Source organism: Megalops cyprinoides, chromosome 18 (assembly GCF_013368585.1).
Source record: "Megalops cyprinoides isolate fMegCyp1 chromosome 18, fMegCyp1.pri, whole genome shotgun sequence".
In the NCBI taxonomy this organism is placed as follows: domain Eukaryota; kingdom Metazoa; phylum Chordata; class Actinopteri; order Elopiformes; family Megalopidae; genus Megalops; species Megalops cyprinoides.
The window spans coordinates 895,212-920,308 of record NC_050600.1 but is presented as its reverse complement, the minus strand read 5'-3'; the positions used below and the strand labels follow the sequence as shown (position 1 = coordinate 920,308).

The following is a 25,097-nucleotide window of genomic DNA, read 5'->3' as shown; positions in this document are numbered from 1 at the left end:
TCTGTGTGTGTGTGTGTGTAAGTGTGTGTGCGTGTGTCTGTGCGTGTGTGTGTGTGTAAGTGTGTGTGTGTGTGTGTGTGTGTGTGTGTGTGTATTAATGTGCGTGTGTGTTTGTGTATTAATGTGCGTGCGTGTGTCTGTGTGTGTGTGTAAGAGTGTGTGTGTGTGTGTGTGTATTAATGTGCGTGTGTGTTTGTGTATTAATGTGCGTGCGTGTGTCTGTGTGTGTGTGTGTGTGTGTGAGTGTGTCTGTGTGACTGTGTCCACCTGGAGGACTCCTGTGTTAGACATTGTGTCTGTTCCAGGAGGGTATTGCTGTCTGCCGGGGTGCGATGCCGTCAGAGCAGGGCACGAAGTGGGTGCTGGTCTGCAGGCAGACGGGCGTGAGCTTCAGGCAGACGAAGCAGAACTCCCTCTGGCAGCGAGAGCACAGAATGTTCTTGCACCCGGTGCGGTCGTGCTCCACCAGCAGGCCGCAGGTGGGGCAGGCGCGAATGGACGGGCACTCGGTCACGCCCGGCACCTGCGGCAGGGCGGTGGTGGCACACTTCCCCAGCAGCTGCAGGTCCTTATTGGTGCAGCCGTCGTTGTCGCAGCGATCGGAGCGGGGCCCGGGCCCCTTCCACTGCCTCAGGCACTGCCAGCAGAACTCGTAGACCCGGCCCGTCTCCGCGGTGCAGATAGTGCAGTGTACACACAGGTTGCACAGGTCCTCTCTCTCCACACACGTCTTACACCCTGGACACTTTCAGACACAAGCAGACCCCGTCAGGCCCGTCACCCCCTCAGCCTCCCTCTCCACCACACCCTCAGCTGCTGCCTCAGAAAACCCGCTGCCCCTGTCCCACCTCATGCAAAACGTTCCCTCAACATTCCTGTAACATTGTTGCTGAGGCAATGCGTTATACAGTTGTTGTTTTTGTTTAAAGACCTGTGGTGAAGTTAGTAACTTGAGTTAAATTGCATGCATTGAATTATACATGTTATCAGATTATCATTTTTGTATTGTATTGTATGTATTGTATTGTATGTATTGTTACAATGCATGTTGTCTAATTACCAGTGTTTACTAAAATTGAAAATACATGTAGTCTGCAGTTGTATTACCCATACTCAGCAGAAAGGAAGGTACTTACAGATTCATACTCACGCAATCAGCAGAAAGAAAGGTACTCACAGACTCATGCTCGCACACTCAGCATAAAGGAAGGTACTCACAGACTCATGCTCACACACTCAGCAGAAAGGAAGGTACTCACACGCTCATGCTCACACACTCAGCATAAAGGAAGGTACTCACAGACTCATGCTCACACACTCAGCATAAAGGAAGGTACTCACAGACTCATGCTCACACACTCAGCATAAAGGAAGGTACTCACAGACTCATGCTCGCACACTCAGCAGAAAGGAAGGTACTCACACACTCATGCTCACACACTCACTCAGCCTACAGGAGGGTACTCACAGACTCATACTCACACACTCAGCATACAGGAGGGTACTCACAGATTCATACTCACACACTCGGCATACAGGAGGGTACTCACAGACTCATACTCACACACTCAGCATACAGGAGGGTACTCACAGATTCATACTCACACACTCAGTGTACAGGAGGGTACTCACAGATTCATACTCACACACTCAGCATACAGGAGGGTACTCACAGATTCATACTCACACACTCAGCGTACAGGAGGGTACTCACAGACTTGTACTCGCAGTATTCTGCTGCAGCCAGGGCCGCCAGGGTTTCCTCAAAGTACTGCTGTTCCTGAGCATTCAGCAGGGCCAGTTTTCGGACCTCCTGATAGGTCCACTCTGCCTCACACTTCTGCAATGTGCCATCTTTGAGCGCGGGGCAGAAGAACCGGTGCTGTCCCTGTGGATCCACAGCAACACAGCAGCATCTTTACATGAAGCATGGATTCGTGCACAGAGTCCCTGACAGCACAGAGTCCCTGACAGCACAGAGTCCCTGACAGCACAGAGTCCCTGACAATACAGTCAGTCCCTGACAGCACAGAGTCCCTGACAATACAGTCAGTCCCTGACAGCACAGAGTCCCTGACAGCACAGAGTCTCTGACAGCACAGTCAGTCCCTGACAGCACAGAGTCCCTGACAGCACAGAGTCCCTGACAGCACAGAGTCCCTGACAGCACAGTCAGTCCCTGACAATACAGTCAGTCCCTGACAGCACAGAGTCCCTGACAGCACAGTTTCCCTGACATCATAGTAGTGTTTTTGCTGTGATTTAACTTGATTATTTCAAACCACCCGGATCGGTCTACCTGATCGAGAAGACTCCTGCACCATGCGGTCAGTGACTGGGGGGTGACCGCGTGACCACAGGACATCTCTGCCCTCAGAGTGTTAGGGTCGTCATCCAGGGCTGGAAATACACAGGAAGACAGGGACTGAGCAGGAGACAGGGACTGAGCGGGAGACAGAGACTGAGCAGGAAGACAGGAGACAGGGACTGAGCAGGAGACAGGAGACTGAGCGGGAGACAGAGACTGAGCAGGAGACAGGAGACAGGGACTGAGCAGGAGACAGGGACTGAGCGGGAGACAGGGACTGAGCGGGAGACAGAGACTGAGCGGGAGACAGGAGACAGGGACTGAGCGGGAGACAGAGACTGAGCAGGAGACAGGAGACAGGGACTGAGCAGGAGACAGGAGACAGGGACTGAGCAGGAGACAGGAGACTGAGCGGGAGACAGGGACTGAGCGGGAGACAGGAGACAGGGACTGAGCAGGTTCTACCACCACCATACAGGTCAAACATGCGTGAACCTAAATCTCCTCTAAATTGGATGTTTTCTTAGATTACACAACAGAGTGCCTGACTCAGGAGTTGAATCTGAAACCTTATGGTTATCTGTTCAGAACCTTACCCACCCTCCCGCTCTGCTCCTGTGAGACACATTGAAATACTTTTCCAAGAAGCCAAATGTAAAAGAGCAAAACTCACTGATGTCATCCTGTCTGGTGACAAATTTTAGGGTGCTGTCTCTTTGGGGGTCGTAGCGCTTCTCCTGCTCCTGCTGTTGAGTTGTCATCCTGTCTGCCGTCTCGCGGTGCACCGGTCGTGTGTGAGCGGAGAGCTGTGCCGTGCAGTAGGGAGAAATGCTGTCCAGGACTTCCTTCTCCACCTTCGCTTTTTTTTCAGCGTCACTGCTTTCATTTTCTCTTTCAGCCTGGTGTTTACAAGAACTCACGTGATGAAAAATTAATCTTCCGCAATAACAACCATGTTTTGATAAACACAACTGGGTTATGTTTGCAGTGCACGCATCCAGGGCATGCTGTCAGCTGCTCGTCTGCTGTGGTTGTAAAGAATTTATGACTGTTTGTGTGCATCTGCAGGTGTAGCCACGGTTTTCACTTGCATTAACATGCTATAACAGTGAATGGGTTCACAAGTAAAATATATAGATGCAAACATATATTGATCGGGAAAGCAGTATGATACTGTATTTGTGACAGAGCTGAAAAGAGGTTCTATTCATTTCCATATTTTTCTTTTATCAGTTTTATCAGTTCTGGTTCGTTGGTTTAAACTGAGTGCAGTGAACTTGTCCAAAAACACTGCTCATTTGGTTAATGCTTGATTTAGCTATTGATTGGGATAATAAAATACACTGAAACATTTTAACATGATATGGTGTCTGGGTATGACCTGTATGAATGCTGACCTTTCTTCCTGGTGTTCCAGGGGAATTCCAGGGGAACGTGATTAACACAGATTTCTGTGTCAGAGGTACGCTGACAGTGAGATACACCTGTACAGGTAGGGTGTGACTGTAAGCAAAGGTGGACCATCCAAGAATCGAGGTTGAACCCTAACCCTGGGAATCAAGGTGGTGAGCCCTTTTAGAATGATGTGATGATATGCAGTTTCAGGCAGAATGTTTTTTCTTTTGGGGGTTTGACTGATATGTAGCTCCTATGGGTGCAGTCCTCATCTCACAGAACAGTGTCTTCACATCAATTTTTTATCCAAAACTGAGAGCCAACCAATAAAAACACATTATTTACACATATTAGATCCCTTAAACTTGTTTCTTCCTTGTTATGTCTCCTATCAGATCACATGATAAACAACTTCAGCTTACACGCCTACAGCAGCAGAAAGTGAAAGTGTTAGAGGCACAGCTCAGAGACACATTCGTGCCCACACACACACACACACAGACACACACACACACACACACATACTCTCGCACACAGAGACAGGAGACAAACAAACACAAATAGACTCATAACTCTAACTTTGGCAGAATGGGAAAGATTTACCAGGTAATTGTGAATGGACTAAGAGGGGAGAAAATAGCTGTTGATCTGGGACATTCAGTGGAGGATCTGAACTCAACAACAGTTCTGCAACTCAAGAAGAAGATTGCTGAAAAACTACCAGGCGATTCAGGTAGGACTACAACCGTATAAAACCTTTCAAAACAGGCCACTCAGGTGAGAGTAGAATAGTTTCTTGATTCTTGGCTCAAACGAGGGTCTACACAAGGTCTTTAAAACATTCATTTATGGTTTTATGTTTGTGATTGTTCTTGAAAAATGCTGAGGACGTTGTGATGTTGTGCTGATGGCTGATCACATGAACACTGCAGTCTCATGCTGTGAAGGGGGTTGGATGAGGCAGTGACAGGGTGGTAGTTTCAGGAACTTGGGGCTCAGAACCAGAAGGTTGTAGGTTTCTAATCTCAGGTGGGGTAAGTTCTCTTCATCTGGGTATTTATCCTACTTTGTCAAACATTCAGTGTTTTAAATGAGCAGTGGAATGTAAGATGAATAAACACACTAATGTAATACGCACTAAAATCTATCTGTAGCCTCATTGCTGTGCCCCTCTCTGCCTGCAGGGGACAACGTGGAGGGGCTGAGGCTGATTTTCACAGACAAGCAGCTGGAGGATGACTGCAAGCTCTCTCAGTACGGGATCCAGGACAAGTCCGTGATCCAGCTGGTGCTGCGGTTGCCAGGGGGACAGAGGGCCTGGCTCTGATCCAGAACGATCCCACAGAACCTTGTTCTCTTCTGGTGAACTTTGCTCTGGATATGAGAGTCTATTAAATGAATGTAATGTAATGTAACCTCCCCTGGAGCCCTTAACTTTAATCTGTGGCTCTACAGAAGTGATGGATGCACGGTGTGCAAAAACCATGGCTGTTGCACTTAATCTGGGATAAAGCATCATTCCAGAGAGTAGTGGAGAAGCGGCTGAATGTGTGAGACATGTGACTCACAGCCTTGGGGGGGGGGCACTGTATTTTAAGTAAAAAGCTATGCGTGTGACAATAGATAAAGATTTCTACTGTATGACTGTTTCCTGTCTGAATAAACGGGTACAAAATTATGTTGTTGATTTTTCCTTGCATCGTTTACCCTGTAAACTGTTGGCACGAGCTGAAATGAAAAACGAAAGTGAATATAGTCTTCCACGATAATCTACTACAACCACACAGTCTTACTGCACCAGTTGTATGGACACAAGGTACTCTTTCCTGTAAATCCCCATTGCGTTGCGGGAAACTAGCTACAATGGAAGTATTCCGTCGCAAGTGACACAGGTGAACTTTAAGGACCAGCCTATGCCATTTGTAGCCTGTTTTAAATGCTTTAAATTAAAACTTTGATCCGATCGTTAACGCCTGTTTCCAGATGACTTATATCTTTTCAAGTGATGTCACAACGCATAGACGGTTATTTGAAGTTGAATTACAAATTTGATAGTGCTGAAGACGATGGCTCATAATTTTGATTCGCATGCCCAGTTTAGAGAAAGTATGTTATAATGTGAGAATTCGTGTGTGTAATCGGAAGTTAAGTTTTATTTGGTTTTCATGCAGTGAAACACTTGCAGCGTCTTGACGTGGACTTTGCCTGCCAGGTTAAATGTTCTGACTCATTCTGCTCTGGTTACGCTACGCGATCCATCTCGCGTTTGACGGATCCACTGCGTACTGCGCAGTATGTGAGCGTAATCCTGTCTTCCTCTGTTGCTATGTGTTGTTGACTCGCTGCTTTCTAAACTGCTTTCATTTAGATGAATATATAAAGCAATTTTCCTCAATTAATCCGAAGAGGGTTTCAGGTGATGTCTCAAATTTACAGTGGAGGGAATTGTACTGGAGCGCAAAGAGGCGACGTGAATATCGATAATTTAACAACCGCGTTCGAAAGGATGAGAATCGATAACTCAGAAATTCGTAAGTATGATCGGACTGAGCAGCTGTCTTTTTAAATTTGATCCTAACCTAACCGGTCTATAAATATGTAAAATATCACTCGCAAAGAAGCCACTACCTGGCAGGTGTATTATTTTGGTTACAGTTTTCAGAGAGGTGTGATCAACATCCTTTATATTTTCCTCACGTTTGCATTTTCTTATTTCCTTTTGATGATTTTAGGTTATGGAGGCTTGCGCAATCAGGGAGCCACCTGTTACCTGAACACAGTGCTGCAGACACTCTTCATGACCAAAGAATTCCGAGAAGCAGTAGACAGGTATGACAATGTGTGATTGATATTTTTATCAGACAGAAGAAACACAATCAGAAATCATCATTATTAACCTACAGACGTAACTGAAACAGCAGTAGTCAGCCCTCAAGCTGTGAACACAAGCTAAAATTATATGGTTCTTCAAATGCAGAAGTTCAGTAGCGGAAGTTCTGAGGATTTTATGAATGACGCTGTTGCGCAGTGATGACCAGCAGGTGGCAGTGTGCAGTGGCATGACTGCTATAGTACCACCGCACAGAGTTTGTATCTATGGTCAGAGGCATCAGCTGAGAAAGACAAAGCAGTATTTTATCTGAGTGGTGGCAGGTTATATATTTGTGTTGGGTTTTGAAAGGACAGCATTTGCACAGTTTATGTGGCAGGGTTTTAAGGTGTAGGTTAAATGAGCACTGTGGTGTCTCTGCAGGCAGGACAGTGAAGTGGGAGGTGTTGTACTGCAGCTGAAGAAGCTATTTGCCACTCTAAAGAGTGGACACACAGCCAGCACCCAGGAGCTCACACACACCCTCTGCATTCGAAATGGTGAGTGACATATATATTTATATATATATATATATATATATATATATATATATATATATATATATATATATATATATATATATATACACTATTCAGCATCTGTATGAACAGGAGAATAATGGGGCGTGGCTTGTGTGTTTTGCAGTGTTTGAACAACAGGACGCAGCAGAATATTTTCAGCGGATTTTAAGCAGCGTCAGCCGTGAGCTCTCCACGGTAACACAACTCACTCTGTGCCAACACAGAGAGCAATACCAGAATACTGTACAGAGCCACATTCACACACATTCAAGATCCTACAGGCTGTGTGCTCTAACCAGGGGGAATGAGATCATGCGTTCTGTTATCTTCTCAGGAAGGGGAAAAACGGTCTTTTATTGCATCAGTTTCTCTGGACTTTCACTCTGCAGGATAATAAAAAGTGTATAGTGGGCTGTGGCCAGTTTTACTTCAGGAAAGTGTTTTTGTGTAGCTGTACCGAGGTGCAGTCAGAAACACAACAACGTGTCAGCAGGGTTGCCATGACACCAGTGAGGAGGAATGCCCCTTTATGGTGCTGCCCCTCTCCATTGACGCCCCCAGCGATCACCACATATACAGGGTGGTAAGTCACCAGCACTGTGGTCTGAAATATCTACAAGCATATCTGCAAACATTCCACTGAGTATTTCAGTCAGTAGGACAGAATCAATGACTCCAGTTTACAAAAACATCAGCAAAGTAAATCTTTCCCATGGATACAGCCGTGTTTGTCAGGAAGCAGCCAGCACATCAAGGAAGCATTTATTATGGCGGAAGATATTTCAGCTGTATGGTGGTTTATCATTTTAATTTTCAGCAAGGAGTTTTTATCCTTACTGAATCATTTTCAGTAGTTTCAGTGACACTCAGCCACGCTCCTGCTGTGTGAATTGCGAAAACTGAAAACTTTTACCACTTAGATTTCTTTTAATACTAGTTACATAAGAAAGTGAGAAACGTGTTCTTAATTGATCTGACATGTTGTTGATGTTGTATTGTATACATATAGTTCATTTGTAATATTGAACTCTACATAAATTTTCATGGGATATTTCCATTCTTTGTTGGGCTGCAGCTGAACCTGTCTAACATAATCAAAAATGTTTTGGAGTGAAAGTCAAAATGATCTTAAGCAAACATCATTAACACAGAGCTACTCAACCAAAGAAAATGCCATGACAGGTTTCTCTCTGAACACTGTGTTTCAGGAGGATGGATGGAAGGCGTTTTTCAAACCTTCAGTCTTAGACGGAGACAATCAGATGTACTGTGACATCTGTGAGCAGAAGACAGACACAGAGATGGTAAGCTTTTTTCCTTCGGCCAGCAGCTTTTGTGAAAGAGCAAGAGGGGTTTAAAATGCAATTTCCCCAATCTTGGAAAAACTGGTTTCTGAGTGTATTTTGTGAATGTTATGGCCCCCTCTGGTGGCCATTGTATTTAACAGCTTCTCTTCGCAGAGATGTGAAATAAAGGAGTATCCCAAGATCCTGACGCTGCAGCTGAAGAGGTTTGCCTTTGACTACTCCTGGATGACGTATGTGAAGAATGACTGTGAGGCGGATATTCCTCGCACACTAACGATTGAGGTATCTGCAGTGACCCAGAAAGAGCCAGATTTCCATTAGGAATCCCATTTAAATGCAGAAAGAGTATATTAAAAAAATTATATTGTAAAAGCTGAGAACAGTTGCACCCATGGTTAGCCTGACAGATTCCCTTATGCAGGGAGACTTACACATTCTGCTAGCCACATTTGAACTGAAGAGAGGCAGCGCGGGGTACAGCAGCAGTGTCTCAGCTCGGGATCGAACCCGCAACCCCCTCTGTTTTGCTGTTCATTTCAGTTTCGAAGACGTGTGTTTCTGCATTCATCCGTTTGATCTGCTTCCTCAGAAATACAAGTATGAGCTCTACGCCATCACTAACCACTCAGGAACCTACACAGGCGGGCATTACAATGCACTTATCAGATCATACGAGGACCACAGCTGGTACTGTTTCGACGACACTAATGTTGGGAAGGTGAGGTTCACTGCCTTCTTGGCCCTGTGAGATATTCAGTACAATTACAGTCACAGTTCAGTTCATGTGTTCTGTGATCCTTTGAAATGTTTTTACATTGTTCATGGTGTAGACTACAGTGAACCTGCTTTAGCCCATCCAGTTGATGTTTTGGTCCCTCTAGAGATCAGAGTCCTTCTGTTCTCTCAGTCTCATTTAACGCCAGATGCGCCACTTCCTAGATCTCAGATGAATGGCTTCTCATGTACCAGCCCAATCCACACTATAACCCACCAAAAATAAGGTAAAACTTCCAAATGTATCATACTACTTTGATTATTCAGCTCATTTTCAGCCATTCCAAAACACACAGTGTAAAAAATGATATATTTAATCATGGTGTACATATGAAAATATCATCTTTATAGATGTGATGTTCAACTCCATTCATTTGGCAGAAAATTATTTATGCATTCTTAGTTTAATTGACCATTTTACATGTTTAAATGGCAGACAATTTCTGTTCACTTAAATGCGTTGTTTCCCATAGATCCCGAAATGCGTATTTGCTCATGTATGAGAGAGGTAAGTTCGCCTTTCCAGTTATATCGCATTGCCTCTAAACCCAGAGCTCTGAGCATAGGGTTCATGTGCTTGAACCTCTCAGCTGATGCTGTATCATTGTCCATGTTAACAACAACACATTATTGTAATTCAATATTATCTGCATGAGTTAGAGTGGGGCAGAGTGACACTGAGGATTGAAAACAGAAAAACAGCATCTGTAAACCTGGACATCAGGCTTACTGTCTCCTGTGCTTTTCCCAGAGGACTTCCCTGGCCCAGACTCACCTGTGACACCTGTAACACCTGAAACACCTGTTGCTCCCGTCACGCATGTCACACCTGTAATGCCTGTAACGCTTGTACAGGGCAGCTCTATAACTTCTCCCAGTGACCCACAAGAGCGGCAGCTCACTGCCACCCAGCAATCCAGTAACTGCCAGAACCTTGCGGCCCCCGTGATACGGACTCAGAAAGGCAGCCAAAAGCACCGGAGACACAGAAGATCTAAAAAACGGAGGAGGCGTCGCAGACACCGCAGGCATAGGGGTCAAAGGGTCTAAGTGCGCTGATCACAAACACTGTTCACTAATTCTGCCTCAGTCCTACTGGCCTTGTTGACCTTGGCCAAAGGTAATTAGAAATACCACTTATTTTGGTAGCCATCTTTGGTCAAGCTAAAATTTATAAAACAGTATGAGTGGTGGGAATGGGTTTGTTACAGAATGTACCGAATGAAAAATGCAAGCTTTGTAAGACGTCTCAAATAAATAACAATGATCCAGATGTGTTTCCATATGGAGATGTTCTCTTCACTTTCCCAAACTGTTTAACTCTTTTCCTTAAATTTATTTGCTGAAATATTGTACCCCTTACCATAGTTTAGATCCAGTGGATCCAGTGCAACATTGACATGTAATAATTCTGCCAAAAGAAGCTGACAGTGCCATAGCTGTGACACATTTAGTCTTCATATTTATGTAAAGGTTCCACCTCTACTTTTGATAAAATTGATATTGAATGATTGCCGTCTTTGCCGTGCCAGAATAAGTGTTGTTGGAAAGAGTAGTTAAATAAACAGTTTCGATTTATTCCACTTTAATATTTTCATAGCTAATATTTTGGGGGAGGGCACAGGCAAAATGAGAGTTATTCATACACTGCGTCCTGTGAACCCATTTCGCGTCAAAATTGCTGAAGTCAGAGCAAACACATCTCCGTGAAGAAATCGACAGAAACTCGAAAAATGTGGAAATAATAGTGCATGACACCAGCGATGTTCCATTCATTGTGTCATTTCGATTAACTTGGAATCCCGTGCACGAAACGTTATGTTTGTCCCTGTGCTCCTACCGTACCACCGTCCTTTTCGTTTTTTCCAATATGACTGCGCTCTTGAGTAGGACGATTTGGTGCTCTCTGTCGAGATCTTTCCTTAGAAATTCTCACAGATCGGGAATCGATGCACATCACCTCACCAAGAAACAGAGCCAGGTACGTGTGTGTTTTAATCAAACCTTAGTTGGAGCTCTATACGAGGCTTGTAGGCTTAGATATTGGGCTGCCCGTATGCGGACGCAGCGTGACTTTGACATGGTGCATGTAGCTCGCTGACTTGGCGTCACACTGAAGTAAATGAATGATCATTTCCTTGGACAGCCAGCTATGTCCCACAGAGTCTACAGCATATGATTTACATGTGTAACTGGCTAGCTGGGAGTAGCTATGTTTGCGAACTCTGTCTGACTGGCAAACTGTCGACACCCACGATAAAGTCACTATGGCGTCGGTCTATAGCCAGCAAGCCCAAATATGTAGTAGCGCCTACAAGACACAAGTGAAACATACGGCGTACATGTACTAATATTTTCGGTAAGGTTATCGGTAAAGTGCATCACAGTACGAAGGAGGAATGGGAGAAGAATAGTTCGTTAGATGCTGGCGGTTTTTACTCTTTGTTCATGGAAATCGACCTCGAACAGACACAGACCCTCTCATGTAAATAATAAATGGACGTATTCATGTGGTCATCACTGTGCTTACTCCCATTCGGGAAGCTGATGCTGGTGAAACGGCAGGTGTGGGTGTGTTGCGTCAGTAGTGGTATGGTTCGGCGAGCGGGGCTTTTCCTGCGGGCGGTGAAATGAAATCCCCGGTCTCCTGCAGCCGGGCGCAGCGACATTAGCACACGCCGCCGTGGTTGCTGTGCAGCTAGGAGACTTTACAGGTGTCCTTACTGCTATAACGTGTCATGTCGGGACTGCTGAACGAGTCGTTGTAGAATCACAAGCACGTAGCAGAGTTTCCACCGCTGTATGAAAGCTTGTTTGTGACTGTGTGTGGAAGTGCTCTCTCAGAAAGATTTCCCATTGCCATGGCAGTGGTTACCGCAGCAGTCGCTCCTGCACACCATTGGAGGAGTCAGGGCGCATCTCAGCGGGTCAAGGGTCGGACGACATCACCATGGAAGGTTGCTATTGGTCAGCGCCGTGTCAGTCAGGAACGGTAGCTCCCAGGTGAGTTGAGCAGGAGGACTTTTGCTTTATTTGGGATCATTCCTGATAGACGCAGCTGTTTATTTTGTGACCTGCATTAATGGTAAAATACAGCTGGTCAGTGCAGCCCCTGCAGAAAGGTGCCTCTGAAAAGTGAATGAACTCTTCTTGATGTGAATAATCCTATAGATTGTTAGGCTTGATCACAGTGTGTTGCTTAAGGAGAGTCTCCTCTCTTTTTTTTACTGCCGTTGTCAGGGTGATTACAGACACACTGGAGACAGATCTCTATTTGGCCACAGAGCACCGCAGTGCATTATTCTCACATGTAACAGGTCTGCAGACTTCACCTTGGCTCGCTTACCTGGTCACAGATGAAATCCTTTCCTTCATGTCTGTTATTATTGAGTGTTTCTGTATTGGCTGTTGAAATTCATTTTTGCACATCAGTGTTCTGGTTGGCCCTGCTTATTACAGAGCTGTTTCATGGATTGATGAATGTTCAGATACGCTCTGCCATTTTCAGTGTGCTGTCTTTTCTGCTCATTAGAGACACTTTTCTGCCTTTGCTTTGTGAGTTGTCCTGAGTAAGAGCATCTGCTGCCTGACTCAGCGTAAATGTACATGTAACTGAAAAGATGTAGAGTAATTAGTTGCTCAGTAGGGCCAGGAGCATTGGCACAGCTAAGTAAGCTTAAATGAGTGATCTTCAGTTGTTCAGAGTTTAGTTGATAAAAATGTTGATTAAAGACTTTTATATTTTTATCAGCAAAAACACACCTCTAATTTCCCCTTTCTTTTGCAGAAAACCAACAGATTGTCAATTGTTCAGTGAGGTCAGATGTAGGTACTGAGTTAGGAGCCCAGTCGTTAGCTGAATACACTGAGAGTTCAGCTGGAACAACAGCCAGCATACTCAGTGGGATCTCAGTATGAGGTGTTAGAGGAACTGCTCTGAGCATAGGTGATTATGTTAACGTTCTGTCTCCCTGTTCCAGATTTCGGTTGAAATGGTTTCCACCCCAGACCCGGCCCAGGATACACCCGCCCCCCACTTTGATTCTGGCCTCGGCATTGTGCCTGACCACACCTCTGCACTCTCACAGCCAATCACTGAGCAGGTAGCAGAGGCTGCCCCTACGGCACTGGATGTGCTGCAGGGGGTGGGGCCTGAGCTCAGCCTATCGGAGCTGGGCTTGGGGAGCTACACCCCAGTGGGGCTGGTTCAGAACGTGCTGGAGTTCATGCATGTAGACGTCGGGCTTCCCTGGTGGGGAGCCATCGTTGCTGGTGAGCCGCCCACATCGTCACCCCTCACGGGGGGCTTCACAAATGCAGCAATATTTGCTGTGAACACTAACCTTCGTGATTTTTCAGTCAAGCTTACGAAATGAAAGATGAAGGATATATAAAAAGACTGTCATACTGTCATGAGATTTTGCTGTTTTTATGAAAATGTTCATGCTATATACATCACACTAGAAGACAGCCCAGAATGCAGTCTGTGACCCCACACACCTGTCTGTTTACCTGTCCTTTTTACCGTCTGTCACTGAGGGTATCTGCCTCTGCCCCCCCAGGCACGGTGCTGGCCCGGTGTGCGGTGTTACCGGTCATAGTGAAGGGGCAGCGGGAAGCTGCCAAACTTAACAACGTGCTGCCAGAGATCACCAAAATCACCCACCGTCTGAACGAGGCCAAGCGCAGCGGCAACCAGCTCGAGTGTCAGTCAGTCCCTCAGCCTGTCTGTCTGTCTGTCCCTCTGTCTCTCTGTATTACTGTGTCTGCATCTGTCTGCCTGTCTGCCATATCTCTGTGCCCGTGTCTGTCAGTCTGTCTGCATGAATTACTCTGTCTGTCTGTATGAGTGCAGGTGTGTCTTGGCATTTCTGTGTTTTGCTTAAATCTGTCCATTTGTCTTTATATTCCTTTCTCTGTCTCCTCTGTCTTTATATTCCTTTCTCTGTCTCCTCTGTCTTTATATTCCTTTCTCTGTCTCCTCTGTCATTAATGAATGTAATGTAGCCCCAGTTTATCCCTCTCAATGCTGACCTGCCCAGTGTTAGTGTAGGCTAACTGGCTATGCTAACATGTGTACCTGTGTGACCTGTAGTGTGCTTCCCCCTCATCTCAGTCGCTAAGGCATCCTCCGACATGATGCTGTTCCAGAAGGAGCACGATGTGAACCCACTGCGCGGGTTTCTGGTGCCTCTGGTGCAGGTTAGTCCCCTTCCTCACTGCTGTGTCTCTTCATCCTCCTCTTCCTCACTGCTGTCTCTCCATCCTCCTCTTCCTCACTGCTGTGTCTCTCCATCCTCCTCTTCCTCACTGCCGTGTCTCTTCACCCTCCTCTTCCTCACTGCCATGTCTCTCCATCCTCCTCTTCCTCACTGCCGTGTCTCTCCATCCTCCATCCCATCCTCCTCTTCCTCACTGCCGTGTCTCTCCATCCTCCTCTTCCTCACTGCCGTGTCTCTCCATCCTCCTCTTCCTCACTGCCGTGTCTCTCCACCCTCCTCTTCCTCACTGCCGTGTCTCTCCATCCTCCTCTTCCTCACTGCCGTGTCTCTTCATCCTCCTCTTCCTCACTGCCGTGTCTCTCCATCCTCCTCTTCCTCACTGCCGTGTCTCCATCCTCCTCTTCCTCACTGCCGTGTCTCTTCATCCTCCTCTTCCTCACTGCCGTGTCTTGTGCTCACAGTTCTCCAGCAGTTGTGGGTTTGTCGGCCATGTTTGTCTTTGTGCCACATTAACCCAGCTCTCCTTCTGTCTGTCTCTCCCAGCTGCCCGTCTTCATCTCCTTCTTCATCGCCCTCAGGAATATGTCCTGCCTCCCAGTTCCCAGCATGCAAAGCGGGGGACTGTGGTGGTTCCCTGACCTCACTGTGGCCGATCCCTTCTACATCCTTCCCCTGGCAGTGACCGGGACCATGTTTGCTGTTCTGGAGGTGAGGAAGTCCGTTCGCAGTGCCAGCTGTCAGACAGGGTGATCGCGCAGAGAAAGTGTGCTCAGTTTCCTCCTAAACATCAGGAAACGTACTGTAGGTTTAATCAGCAAACCAGTGCAACAGACTGTCTACCAAGGTGTCAGATACAGTAGATCATTGAAGTTCTGGTTTAACTGGTTCTTCTTTTGCATGTACTATTTTATGATTATAGCATGTATGGCATGTACTAATTTATATACAGCATGTACTATTTCAATGTACATTTTTATTTAATTTGGAGTCTTACACAGGGTGCAGGACTTTAAAACCTCTGTGTCTCTAAGGTAAAAGAGAAAATCTCTAAGTGTCACTGTAGAAGCCATGAAAAACTTGGCCAAAACTTGGCCAAAATATGGCCATAATTGCCATATTATCGCAGAAATTCTTCAGAAATTGAGAACAAACGTAACTTTGCAAAATCATCTAACACAAGTCTTTCATTCCCTTCCAAAAACTGATGTATGCTCCAAACGTGACCTAAATTCCCAATGCTCTCACTTCCAGGAAGAACCACAGGCAGCAATGTCACACCTCTTTGCCACTGCTCCTCTTAGAGGTAAAGGTGGAAATATGCCATCATTCAGAGGATGTCAACAGAGCCATAAAAAGGCTGGCATTTTTACAGTGCGTGTGCAGGGCAGTGATTGGAGATTAATGTGTATAACGTTTCTCTCTCTCTTCCTTTTGCTCTCACTCTCTCTCTCTTTTTCCCATCTCTCTCTCTCTCCCTCCATGTCTCTCTCTCGGTCTCTCAGTTAGGGGCGGAGTCGGGAGTTAATAACCCAAACATGCAAATGATGAAGACAGTCTTGAGGATCATGCCCTTTGTCGTCTTCCCCATCACCATCAACTTCCCCACGGTCAGATTCCTCAGTAATATACTCTGCACCTCCACACAGCCGGGAGTGGAGGGGGCGGTTCTGGGAGTGAAGGGGCGGTTCTGGGAGTGAAGGGGGCGGTTCTGGGAGTGGAGGGGGCGGTGCCGGGAGTGGAGGGGGCGGTGCCGGGAGTGGAGGGGGCGGTTCTGGGAGTGGAGGGGGCGGTTCTGGGAGTGGAGGGGGCGGTTCTGGGAGTGGAGGGGGGCGGTGCCGGGAGTGAAGGGGGCGGTGCCGGGAGTGAAGGGGGCGGTGCCGGGAGTGAAGGGGGCGGTTCTGGGAGTGAAGGGGGCGGTTCTGGGACTGAGGGGCAGTTCCGGGAGTGAAGGGGGCGGTGCTGACACTTAAGGGGGCGGTGCCAGTAGTGAAGGGGTGGTGTTGGCAGTGAAGGGGGAGGTGCCGGGAGTTAAGGGGCGGTGCCAGGAGTGAAGAGGCGTGTGCTTAGAATGTCCTGCCCTAGACACTGAGGATATCCTCACAGAGCCCAAAGGTTTCGGATTCTCCTCAGTGAGCTGGCGTTCTGCTTTGGAAATGCCTTCATGGCCACGTGTGTGCATTTGTGTTTGTTTTTACAGTGCACAGCAGCACAAAGACTGTAATTTTGTTTCGGAGAATAGAGGCCATTTTAGCAGAACTCCCTGGAATCTGCAGAGCATTTATGCTCTCTCTCTGTCTCCCTGTGCAGGCTGTGTTCACCTACTGGTTGACCTCTAACGTCTTCTCGCTGGGTCAGGTGGCCCTGCTGAGACACCCGGCGGTCAGACAGAGGCTGAACATCCCTGAGCGGGTCACCCACCCACCCGCCGCCTCGCCAGATGCTGTCACACCACCCCCTGAGGGCTTCATCAAGAGCTTCAAGACCGGTACAGAGAGGGGAGGGGCCTTCTGCCCTCAGAAGGGAGGGGTTAACTCAGAGAGAGAAAAGAAGGGGCCACCTTTCCCTGGAGAAAGAGGGGGTTCTGTGTGAATAGTTTGTGTTAGCACTATGTTAATATTCTGTTACTCTGCAGTAGTTATGTGGTAATACTCTGTGTGAGAGAGCTGTTGAATACTCTGGGTCAATGTGTTAATTCTCTGTCTCTGTCAGCGTGGAAGAACGCTCAGCTCGCTGGACAGCTAGAGGAAAGGAATAAGAGGGTCAAGGACCACCTGGACATTGCTGCCAGGGGTGAGAAATTCCTGCCTCACTCTGCCCCACAGCTGCCTCTTAACTCACCTTACCACACACTTGCCTCTTACCTCACCCTACCACACACCTGCCTCTTACCACACTCTAAAGAAGAACAGGTTTGTGTGTTGCTGTAGAACTGTATTTTTGGGTATGTGTGTTTGGTTGAAGGTGTGTGTGAGTGTGTTTGTGTGTTTGGGTGAAGATGTGTTTGGGTTTCCATTCTAGCTTTAGTTTCTGTGTCTCTTTCAGGCCCTGTCAGCCCGACCTTCTCCCACAGTCCCTTGCAGCAGAAAACACTCCCCAGTGTGACAGATAAACCAGCCAATCCTGAGTCCCCTGTAGCACCAGTGAGCAGGAAGAAGTCATGGGAGGAGACGATTGGATAGGAGGCAGCCCGGATGCCCAATCAGACTGTATATATGTACAGAGAGTGGAGGAGAAATGTCCAGCTTGTACTGCTGTGTACTCAGTGTAAAACTGTCCCTCAGTACAGTATTGCTGCTTGAGGAATATGGGTTGGGATGTATTGGTGTTAGCAGCTGAAGGGCCTCTTTTCGTCTCTCAGTAGAGAGATAGACTGCAGGCCCTTTCCCAGATCACTCGGATCCACCCCGGTCAGTGAGACAGTCTTTATGTAGAAGCCCCTGCTGAGAGCAGAACCGTGAGAAACTGCACACGTGACCAGGGGCCTCCGCGAGGCGGTGTCTGCCTGGGCTGCAGAACCAGGGCTCTGGAAGTGTGCGTGTGTGTGTGTGTGTGTGTGTGTGTGTGTGTGTGAGAGAGAGAGGAATCTTCACACTCACAGCCTCACCATGTTGGAATGGTTATATGACAGATGTGTACTGTGGGTCTGTGAGTGTGTTACAGTGCAGATGTGTAGCGTGGGTCTGTGAGTGTGTTATAGTGCAGATGTGTAGTGTGGGTCTGTGAGTGTGGTTAGTCCTGTAACTGCAGTTACCAGGGATACGCATGTGTTCAGCAGGAACAGCAGACAGCAAAATAAAACTGGTTAAATTGGTACCGTTTTTTCCTCAGTTTATTGTATGCAATGTATATTTATTTGTTCATAGTGCATTTTGTCATGAAAACAATTCTCCCCTACAGTGGTTCACACTAGAGATCAGTTGGCAGCTAAAATGACAGTTTGGTTTGAACAGAAACAGGAGTCTGAACAGCCCGAAAAGGCAGCTGTATACATATGCTTTATTGATCAGTGTCGTCGGTGCTTCAGGGTACCGGTTTATGAATACTGAGAGGAAGGCCCAGCAGGCTGGTAGCGTGTGGTCAATCAGTCTCAGGGGACCAGTTCAGTAAAACGACACGTGGGAACTACTCAGCTCTTCAGCCACTTATTTTACTGTGAACTCAGAGTCAAAATCTAAATAATTTAAGTTCTGGGCACATTTAAATCAAAAACCACATCTAATAATCTAAGATTACTCTGTGAGAGAAAAAGACTTCGCTAAAACCGGGCAATGTCAAAGCCCGCCATAAAAGAGTCCTGACGCCCCAAATATCATAATCTCATTCATAGACATGTACTCCCTACCTGCGCACATTACCTGGGCTGACCCCCCCCCCCCCCCCCCCCTCTCGGGCAGGTGCACCAGGTGTACACTGCTGCACCTTCACCTGCCTGAGGTCCCAGGTCTTCCCAACCCCAGTGCTGCAGGCCTCCTCTCTAACTCCACCCTCTCTGTGTGCCTGTGCCAGGAGTCACAGCACTGACCTCAGATCAGCTATCAGAGCAGAGTCATGTGGGCTCCCACACGTGCCACGCGCTCCTGTGTAGCCCTGGGTCTGTATTTACAGCACACCTTTATGTCTAACCTCCCTGTCTCTGTCTCTGTGTCCGTGAATATCTACATCAGTATAAATACAGATCCCTCCCCACACAGGGAGGCAGGAGAGTGGGGTTAGAGGGACTGGACTGGGGTCAGTTCGGAAGAGTTCTCTACGCTCAGAGGGCAGGTGCTGCGTATGACATCAGAACATTCTGGAGTGTCACTCCAGCTGCCCACTGTGGCTGTCATGGCAACTAGTGCCGCTCCTCCTGCACTGCGGTGTGAGTCCCTGATTGGCTGGCTGTAGAGTCAGTCTTGCTGCTTACGTGGGTGTGGTCTTGCAGGGTGGGAGTCTCGTTCTTCTCGGTCGAGCCGGGGTCTGGTTTTGTGCATCAGTTGTTAGCAGGTGAATGTGTTGGATGTTTTTATTGCGTTTTGTCATCGTCCGTGTCCATCTCTGTCAGGACAGAGTAGCAGACTTTCTGAATCAGCCGCCCAGAGGAGGCTGAATGGGAGGGAGAGAGAGGAAGAGGAAGAGGAGAAAATGCCATTATCATACATCACTCATCATGAGTATTTCGCAAGTTGTGTTGTGCTGAATCAGTAAGAGCAGTGAGAAACTTCCCTCTCAGATTCAGGGCCAGCCTGGCAAACAGTGCTCAGGTATGGCAGGATAAAGGATAACAGTGAAAGACACTATGACCACAGATATTAGTGCTAGTGCTAACATGTCTGACGCTAACGCCTGACTGGGGACCATCATGTCAGTGATGATACAGTAAAAGTTAAGGTGTTCATATCACACTGTATATACGCTATATGATGAGTAGTGTGATACAAACATAACTTTTACGATGACATATTACAGATACTGTAATAGTATATTCCAATTGTAATGATCACTAACTTTAATATTGTCACTAATATAAGTGCTATAACTAACAGAACTATGTTGTACTACTAATACTGTGGTTGTAATATAAATACTATGACTGCAGCATTAATACTAAGACTGTAATATTTAATATCTCTGCTCTCACCGATGGCCTTGCGGAGCCACAGTGGCCTCTTGTGGGCTGGCATGTAGCAGCACAGGAAGTAGACTGGCACTCCTGATACGGCAATTCCAATGCCAATCAAGGAGTTGATGGTGTCACTGTAGAGGGGGACCACCACTAGGAACACCGTGCAGAGACAGAACACCACCGGGAAGAAGATACTGAGCTGGAAGAGAGAAGCAAGGTAATGCCCTGTAACTCTGCACTGAACAGAGGTAATGCCCTGTAACTCTGCACTGAGGAGAGGTAATGCCCTGTAACACTGCACTGAGGAGAGGTAATGCCCTGTAACTCTGCACTGAACAGAGGTAATGCCCTGTAACTCTGCACTGAGGAGAGGTAATGCCCTGTAACTCTGCACTGAGGAGAGGTAATGCCCTGTAACTCTGCACTGAGGAGAGGTAATGCCCTGTAACTCTGCACTGAACAGAGGTAATGCCCTGTAACTCTGCACTGAGGAGAGGTAATGCCCTGTAACTCTGCACTGAACAGAGGTAATGCCCTGTAACTCTGCACTGAGGAGAGGTAATGCCCTGTAACTCTGCACTGAGGAGAGGTAATGCCCTGTAACTCTGCACTGAGGAGAGGTACTATGGTAATATAATACAAATGGCTGAGTGCACAGACCTGTAATCACATGTGACCACCTGTAAACATAGAGGACCTGAGAAAGAAGGTGTACCAGTCACTCTATTCAGGTAAAACCATGACTTCTCCATCTCTCCTCCTGCACTCTATACATCAGATGACCCTTTTCTCCAGTTCTCTCTCTGTGATGTGCAGTCAGATCTGGCCAGAGTTTGTGTATTTTACCTTCAGGGGTCGGGGTCTGTCTGGCTGGCTCCAGCGCAGATAGAGCTGGCCCAGGATTGACAAACCCACAAAGAACCAGTAACTGAAGCTGTAGTAGTTAATCAGCTGGAAGATGTCCTCAACACACAGGTAGACCAGAGACATCGCCCCCTACAAAGCAACGCAGTGACACACACAGGGTTCACACACCAAAACGCAGACCATGCTCCACTGTGTGTGTGTGTGTGTGTGTGTGTGTGTGTGTTTTTGTTTGTGTGTGTATGTGTGTGCCCTCTACACACAGGACTTCACCACATGCACTGTACGCTAACACTATGCCAGTGACTCTGAGAGAGACTTAGGAGTGTCACGCTCTCACAGATACTCCCTCACACACACGCTCTCACAGACACTCTCACACGCTTTCACACACTTTCACTCACACGCACACACACGCGCACACACACACACACACACACACACACGCACGCGCACGCCGCCGCGGGGTGACATGAGGACTGACGTTGAAGAGCAGAGCAGGAATGGGAGTGAAGCGGTGCACGTGGATCATGCACAGATAGTCGGGCAGGTGACCCTCTCTGGAGCCCACGAAGAACAGCCTGCATACACGGGAAACACACGCCCCAGGGCAGCCGTTACGCCTCCGAACACACCCCCCAGCCCCCCCCAGCAGAGAGCCCAGCACAGCCCAGTCAGAGCCAGTCAGAGCCAGTCAGAGCCAGTCAGAGCCAGTCAGAGCCAGTCAGAGCCAGTCAGAGCTACAGCAGCCCACATGCTGAGCAGCAGGGTCACTGCAGCATGGTGATGGAGATGATGGTGACGATCATGATGGTGAGGATGGGCCAGAGATGACACAGTCTCTTACCTGGAGGCAGCCAGTATGGATGCATTGAGTCCTCCGAAACAGGAGAGGGCGACGGCGACAGGGATGGTCCAGTTTAATACCCCAAACACCTGGTCAGCAAAAGTCTGGAGCACAGAACGCAATTATCATTTGACCAATTGGGGGACAGAGGGCTCGAACACTGCCAATCAGGAGCCCGACTGTCCTCAGGATGTTATTAATCTCAAAATGGTCACAATGCAACCAATCACATGCAAGATGCTTGCTCTCCAACTTCCATCCCAAAGTCCTGTGACGTATGACAGCAGACAAATATCAGGACAGTTATCCATGGACAATAGGCCAGAGGCCAGATTAATGTCCAAAGAATACTTGAAAAATAAAAGCTTAACTGTATCGGCCATTTTTATGCCAAATGTAATAAATCTCTGTCACACTGTATCTCCACAGGCAGCACACTGTCCTTCAGTGTCTGTTTGTGCCCAGTTATGCACAGTAGTGCAGTTCTGACTGTCTCCACCAGGGGGCACTCACCACAGCCACAGCATCACTGTCCAAGATGGCGTGCATGTCCAGCACAGTGTAATAGGCCACATTGGTCAGGATGTAGATCACTGTCACTATGGGCATGGAGATGGCAATGGCCAGAGGCAGGTTCCTGCAGTTCACACAGACAGACACCAGGGGGCAACAAGCACCAGTTATTTCTCAGCACAACCCAGGAACCGCGGCGGCGACGGCTGGGGAAGGGTCATGAGCCAGACCCCACCGGGAGACAGGAATACTTTAGCCATGTGATCACATATTTGTAATAATTAAGTTATAAAAAAGTAATTAATATTCCGGCAATAAAAAACAACCAACCAGCAGAGAAAATGATGCGATACCAAGTAAAACCCACTCCAAAAACAGGACCCCCCCCATCTCCCATACTGTGGCCCCCCATCTATCCCCTGTACCCCCGCCAATTCCACCCCGTGTCTCCCCCCCGGGGTCGGCCTCATTTCCTGCTTCCTGCCGGGACACACGCTGTCTGTAACGCTCTCTCCTTTTCCCACCTCTCCGGGTTCTTGATCTCCTCAGTGACGAAGTTGAGGGTGTCCCAGCCCGAGTAGGAGAAGAGAGCGGAATATAGGGCCAGAGCCACGTTCCCTGCATCCTGAGAGGAGCCCTCAAACAGCCCGTCAAAGTTCTGTGTATGACCTGCGAGACGGGGGACGGGGGGAGAGGGAGGGGGAGGGGGAGGGGGAGAGAGGGGGAGGGGGAAGGAAATAGAGAGAGAGAGAGTGCGTTCATACTGTCCTTGTGAGTGTGAGTGAGGTAGTGTGTGTGTGTGTGTGTGTGTGTGTGTGTGTGTGTGTGTGTGTGTGTGTGTGTGTGTGTGTGTGTGTGTGTGTGTGTGGGTGTGGGTGTGGGTGTGGGTGCGTGTGTGTGAGTGTGTGTAGGTGAGTGTATATACCCTGGAAGATCTTGACCAGCCCGGTGATGATGACCGCGATGAGAGCGATGACCTTGGCGTAGGTGAAGAAGTCCTGCACACGAGTCCCCCACTTCACATAGGCACAGTTCACAAAGGTGAGCAAACCTGGGGAACACACACACACAGGTAAACATCACTATATACACACACACACACACACACACACACACACACAGGTAAACATCACTATACACACACACACACACACACACACAGGTAAACATCACTATATACACACACACACACACACAGGTAAACATCACTATATACACACACACACACACACAGGTAAACATCGCTATACACACACACACACAGGTAAACATCGCTATACACACACTCTTTTGCTGCAAGCAGCCTGGATACAGGCACTTCAGCAGGTTTACTGGAATATGACGTAAATCACCTGCTAATGCAGTGACTAACAGAGAGGTATTTATAGAGCCAAGTTGTACCTGTACCTGTGCCTGTACCTCTGTATCACTCTGCCAGCCCCTGCTGCTGACTCTGATGAAAAACAGCGCCCCCCCCCCTCGCCCCCTCGCCCCCTTGCCGCCTGCCCCCCGCCCCTGACAGAGGCCGCAGGAGCAGGGGTCGAACCCTGAGCTAATCCACACAGGCCTGGACCCCACTCACCTCTGCTGCCGCTGTCTTTGCACAGTGTAATCTGACGCTGGAATGCACAGTGAAAGCATGTTACCATGCTGGACATTAAATATCCATGGGGGTCAGGCCAACACAGTGAGCCTCACCTCTCCCTGCAAAGGCGTTACACTCCAACACTGCAGTGCGTCTTTCTGTAGCACACTGCACTGTGAAGGACAGAGTGTAAGCAGTGTGTGTGTGTGTGTGTGTATAGTGATGTTTACCTGTGTGTGTGTTTGTATTGAGATGTTTACCTGTGTGTGTGTGTGTGTGTGTATGTGCGTGTGAGTGCGTGTATGTGCGCATGTGTGTGTGTGTAGGAGTGTAGGGACTGTGTAAGCGGGCATACTGGCTTGAGGAAGTGGGGCTGCTGACTCCAGCACTCCTGTCTGTTGTTTTTCTGAGTTAGAAAGAGCCGAGATCAGCAGATACTGAGAGAGGGAGAGACGGAGAGACGGAGTGTGTATGTGTGTGTGTGTGTGTGTGTGTGTGTGTGAGGGAGAGGGAGAGGGAGAGGGGGAGAGAGAGAGAGAGAGAGAGAAAAAAGGAGGGAGTGTATGTATGTGTGTGTGTGTGTGAGAGAGAGGGGGAGGGAGAAACAGGCTGGGTAGACATGACAGGACATTAACACCGCAATGAGAGAGACAGACAGACAGAGCTATACACACTGAGTCTGAGAGCACATCCACATGCAGGCCATGTTCTGAATGCCTGAGATTTCTGAATCTGTGAAATCTAAATCAATGTCCGCAATGATCTGTTTACTTGCACGTGAAAAGTCAAATTCCACAGACAGGTGTTTGGACTGTGCTGCCATGTGAGCGTGCTCAGCCACGCTCCCAGCAGAGGGGCAGCCGGGCTCTAACGCGCCACTTGCTCCCCTGAAAATGATGCTTCAGTTCAGATAGAAATCAGACAATAGAGATTCGGCTTGATTGTGCTCTGTGCTCAGGCGAGACCTCAAGCCTCAGGCTTACGCAAACAGCTGGCCAAATCCAAAAAGAAACAGCAATGATCAGTCAGTGCCTGCTTGTAAGCTGACTGCCAAATACACAGCTACACAGAGCTCCAGTTGTCTCCACTGACCCCTCAGAAAGGAGATTTTACATGACAAATACTCCTCTATTGAAGTTCACATTTAAATGATAACTGAAGTAGAATTCTCCCTTCCTTTTAGAAATGCTCTCGTTCTGAAAACTGCTTTATTGGGAATCCTCCGTTAAGGTCTCAGCGGTTTCTATGGTGCCATTGTGTTGGTAATTCTGGAATATTCCAGCCAATGTT

The 25,097-nt window shown here is 47.8% G+C and overlaps 5 protein-coding genes across 5 annotated transcripts in view; 3 read left to right on the top strand and 2 right to left on the bottom strand.

Moving 5' to 3' along the window:
* Positions 1 to 249: 249 nt before the first annotated feature.
* si:ch211-212k18.15 (probable E3 ubiquitin-protein ligase RNF144A-A) lies at positions 250 to 3,101 on the bottom strand. The gene is made up of 4 exons (XM_036551111.1): positions 2,982 to 3,101; positions 2,300 to 2,400; positions 1,715 to 1,888; positions 250 to 745 (listed from the first exon to the last, which is right to left on the bottom strand). The coding sequence occupies exons 1-4, from the start codon at positions 3,067 to 3,069 to the stop codon at positions 284 to 286; spliced, it is 825 nt and encodes a 274-aa protein (XP_036407004.1). The 5' UTR covers positions 3,070 to 3,101; the 3' UTR covers positions 250 to 283.
* A 1,111-nt stretch (positions 3,102 to 4,212) lies between these two features.
* Positions 4,213 to 5,117, top strand: zgc:194655 (uncharacterized protein LOC794380 homolog). The gene is made up of 2 exons (XM_036551119.1): positions 4,213 to 4,436; positions 4,888 to 5,117. The coding sequence occupies exons 1-2, from the start codon at positions 4,292 to 4,294 to the stop codon at positions 5,028 to 5,030; spliced, it is 288 nt and encodes a 95-aa protein (XP_036407012.1). The 5' UTR covers positions 4,213 to 4,291; the 3' UTR covers positions 5,031 to 5,117.
* Positions 5,118 to 5,524: 407 nt separating this feature from the next.
* On the top strand, positions 5,525 to 10,224 carry LOC118793511 (ubiquitin carboxyl-terminal hydrolase 47). Its single transcript, XM_036551730.1, has 11 exons — positions 5,525 to 5,595; positions 6,436 to 6,532; positions 6,957 to 7,072; positions 7,218 to 7,288; positions 7,545 to 7,676; positions 8,302 to 8,397; positions 8,554 to 8,682; positions 8,990 to 9,118; positions 9,340 to 9,401; positions 9,648 to 9,682; positions 9,926 to 10,224. The coding sequence occupies exons 2-11, from the start codon at positions 6,501 to 6,503 to the stop codon at positions 10,222 to 10,224; spliced, it is 1,101 nt and encodes a 366-aa protein (XP_036407623.1). The 5' UTR covers positions 5,525 to 5,595; positions 6,436 to 6,500.
* Positions 10,225 to 11,039: 815 nt separating this feature from the next.
* oxa1l (OXA1L mitochondrial inner membrane protein) lies at positions 11,040 to 18,207 on the top strand. The gene is made up of 10 exons (XM_036551106.1): positions 11,040 to 11,155; positions 12,043 to 12,177; positions 13,155 to 13,446; positions 13,737 to 13,880; positions 14,291 to 14,376; positions 14,940 to 15,104; positions 15,899 to 16,003; positions 16,704 to 16,881; positions 17,106 to 17,186; positions 17,439 to 18,207. Exons 1-10 carry the CDS (start codon positions 11,045 to 11,047, stop codon positions 17,573 to 17,575), a joined length of 1,434 nt encoding a protein of 477 aa, XP_036406999.1. The 5' UTR covers positions 11,040 to 11,044; the 3' UTR covers positions 17,576 to 18,207.
* A 562-nt stretch (positions 18,208 to 18,769) lies between these two features.
* Positions 18,770 to 25,097, bottom strand: part of slc7a7 (solute carrier family 7 member 7) — a 14,707-nt gene continuing 8,379 nt past the window's right edge. Inside the window, exons 3-10 of the mRNA XM_036551104.1 lie at positions 23,148 to 23,273; positions 22,747 to 22,891; positions 22,223 to 22,346; positions 21,710 to 21,813; positions 21,347 to 21,443; positions 20,845 to 20,994; positions 20,014 to 20,197; positions 18,770 to 19,478 (exon numbers count right to left, since the gene is read on the bottom strand). Of these exons, the coding sequence (XP_036406997.1) occupies positions 19,399 to 19,478; positions 20,014 to 20,197; positions 20,845 to 20,994; positions 21,347 to 21,443; positions 21,710 to 21,813; positions 22,223 to 22,346; positions 22,747 to 22,891; positions 23,148 to 23,273 (1,010 nt within the window). The 3' untranslated portion in view covers positions 18,770 to 19,398. The remainder of the gene's footprint in view (positions 19,479 to 20,013; positions 20,198 to 20,844; positions 20,995 to 21,346; positions 21,444 to 21,709; positions 21,814 to 22,222; positions 22,347 to 22,746; positions 22,892 to 23,147; positions 23,274 to 25,097) is intronic.

Coding starts and splice junctions, on each gene's coding strand:
- LOC118793511 (XM_036551730.1), top strand. CDS start 6,501: ATGACCAAAGAATTCCGAGAAGCAGTAGACAG. Junction 8,398..8,553: donor AGAAGACAGACACAGAGATG/GTAAGCTTTTTT, acceptor TTCTCTTCGCAG/AGATGTGAAATAAAGGAGTA. Junction 9,402..9,647: donor TATAACCCACCAAAAATAAG/GTAAAACTTCCA, acceptor TGTTTCCCATAG/ATCCCGAAATGCGTATTTGC.
- zgc:194655 (XM_036551119.1), top strand. CDS start 4,292: ATGGGAAAGATTTACCAGGTAATTGTGAATGGACTAAGAGGGGAGAAA. Junction 4,437..4,887: donor AAAACTACCAGGCGATTCAG/GTAGGACTACAA, acceptor CTCTGCCTGCAG/GGGACAACGTGGAGGGGCTG.
- si:ch211-212k18.15 (XM_036551111.1), bottom strand. CDS start 3,069: ATGACAACTCAACAGCAGGAGCAGGAGAAGCGCTACGACCCCCAAAGA. Junction 2,401..2,981: donor CACCAGACAGGATGACATCA/GTGAGTTTTGCT, acceptor GTGTATTTCCAG/CCCTGGATGACGACCCTAAC. Junction 746..1,714: donor AATACTGCGAGTACAAGTCT/GTGAGTACCCTC, acceptor TGTGTCTGAAAG/TGTCCAGGGTGTAAGACGTG.
- oxa1l (XM_036551106.1), top strand. CDS start 11,045: ATGACTGCGCTCTTGAGTAGGACGATTTGGTGCTCTCTGTCGAGATCT. Junction 13,447..13,736: donor GTGGGGAGCCATCGTTGCTG/GTGAGCCGCCCA, acceptor CTGCCCCCCCAG/GCACGGTGCTGGCCCGGTGT. Junction 16,004..16,703: donor TCACCATCAACTTCCCCACG/GTCAGATTCCTC, acceptor CTCCCTGTGCAG/GCTGTGTTCACCTACTGGTT.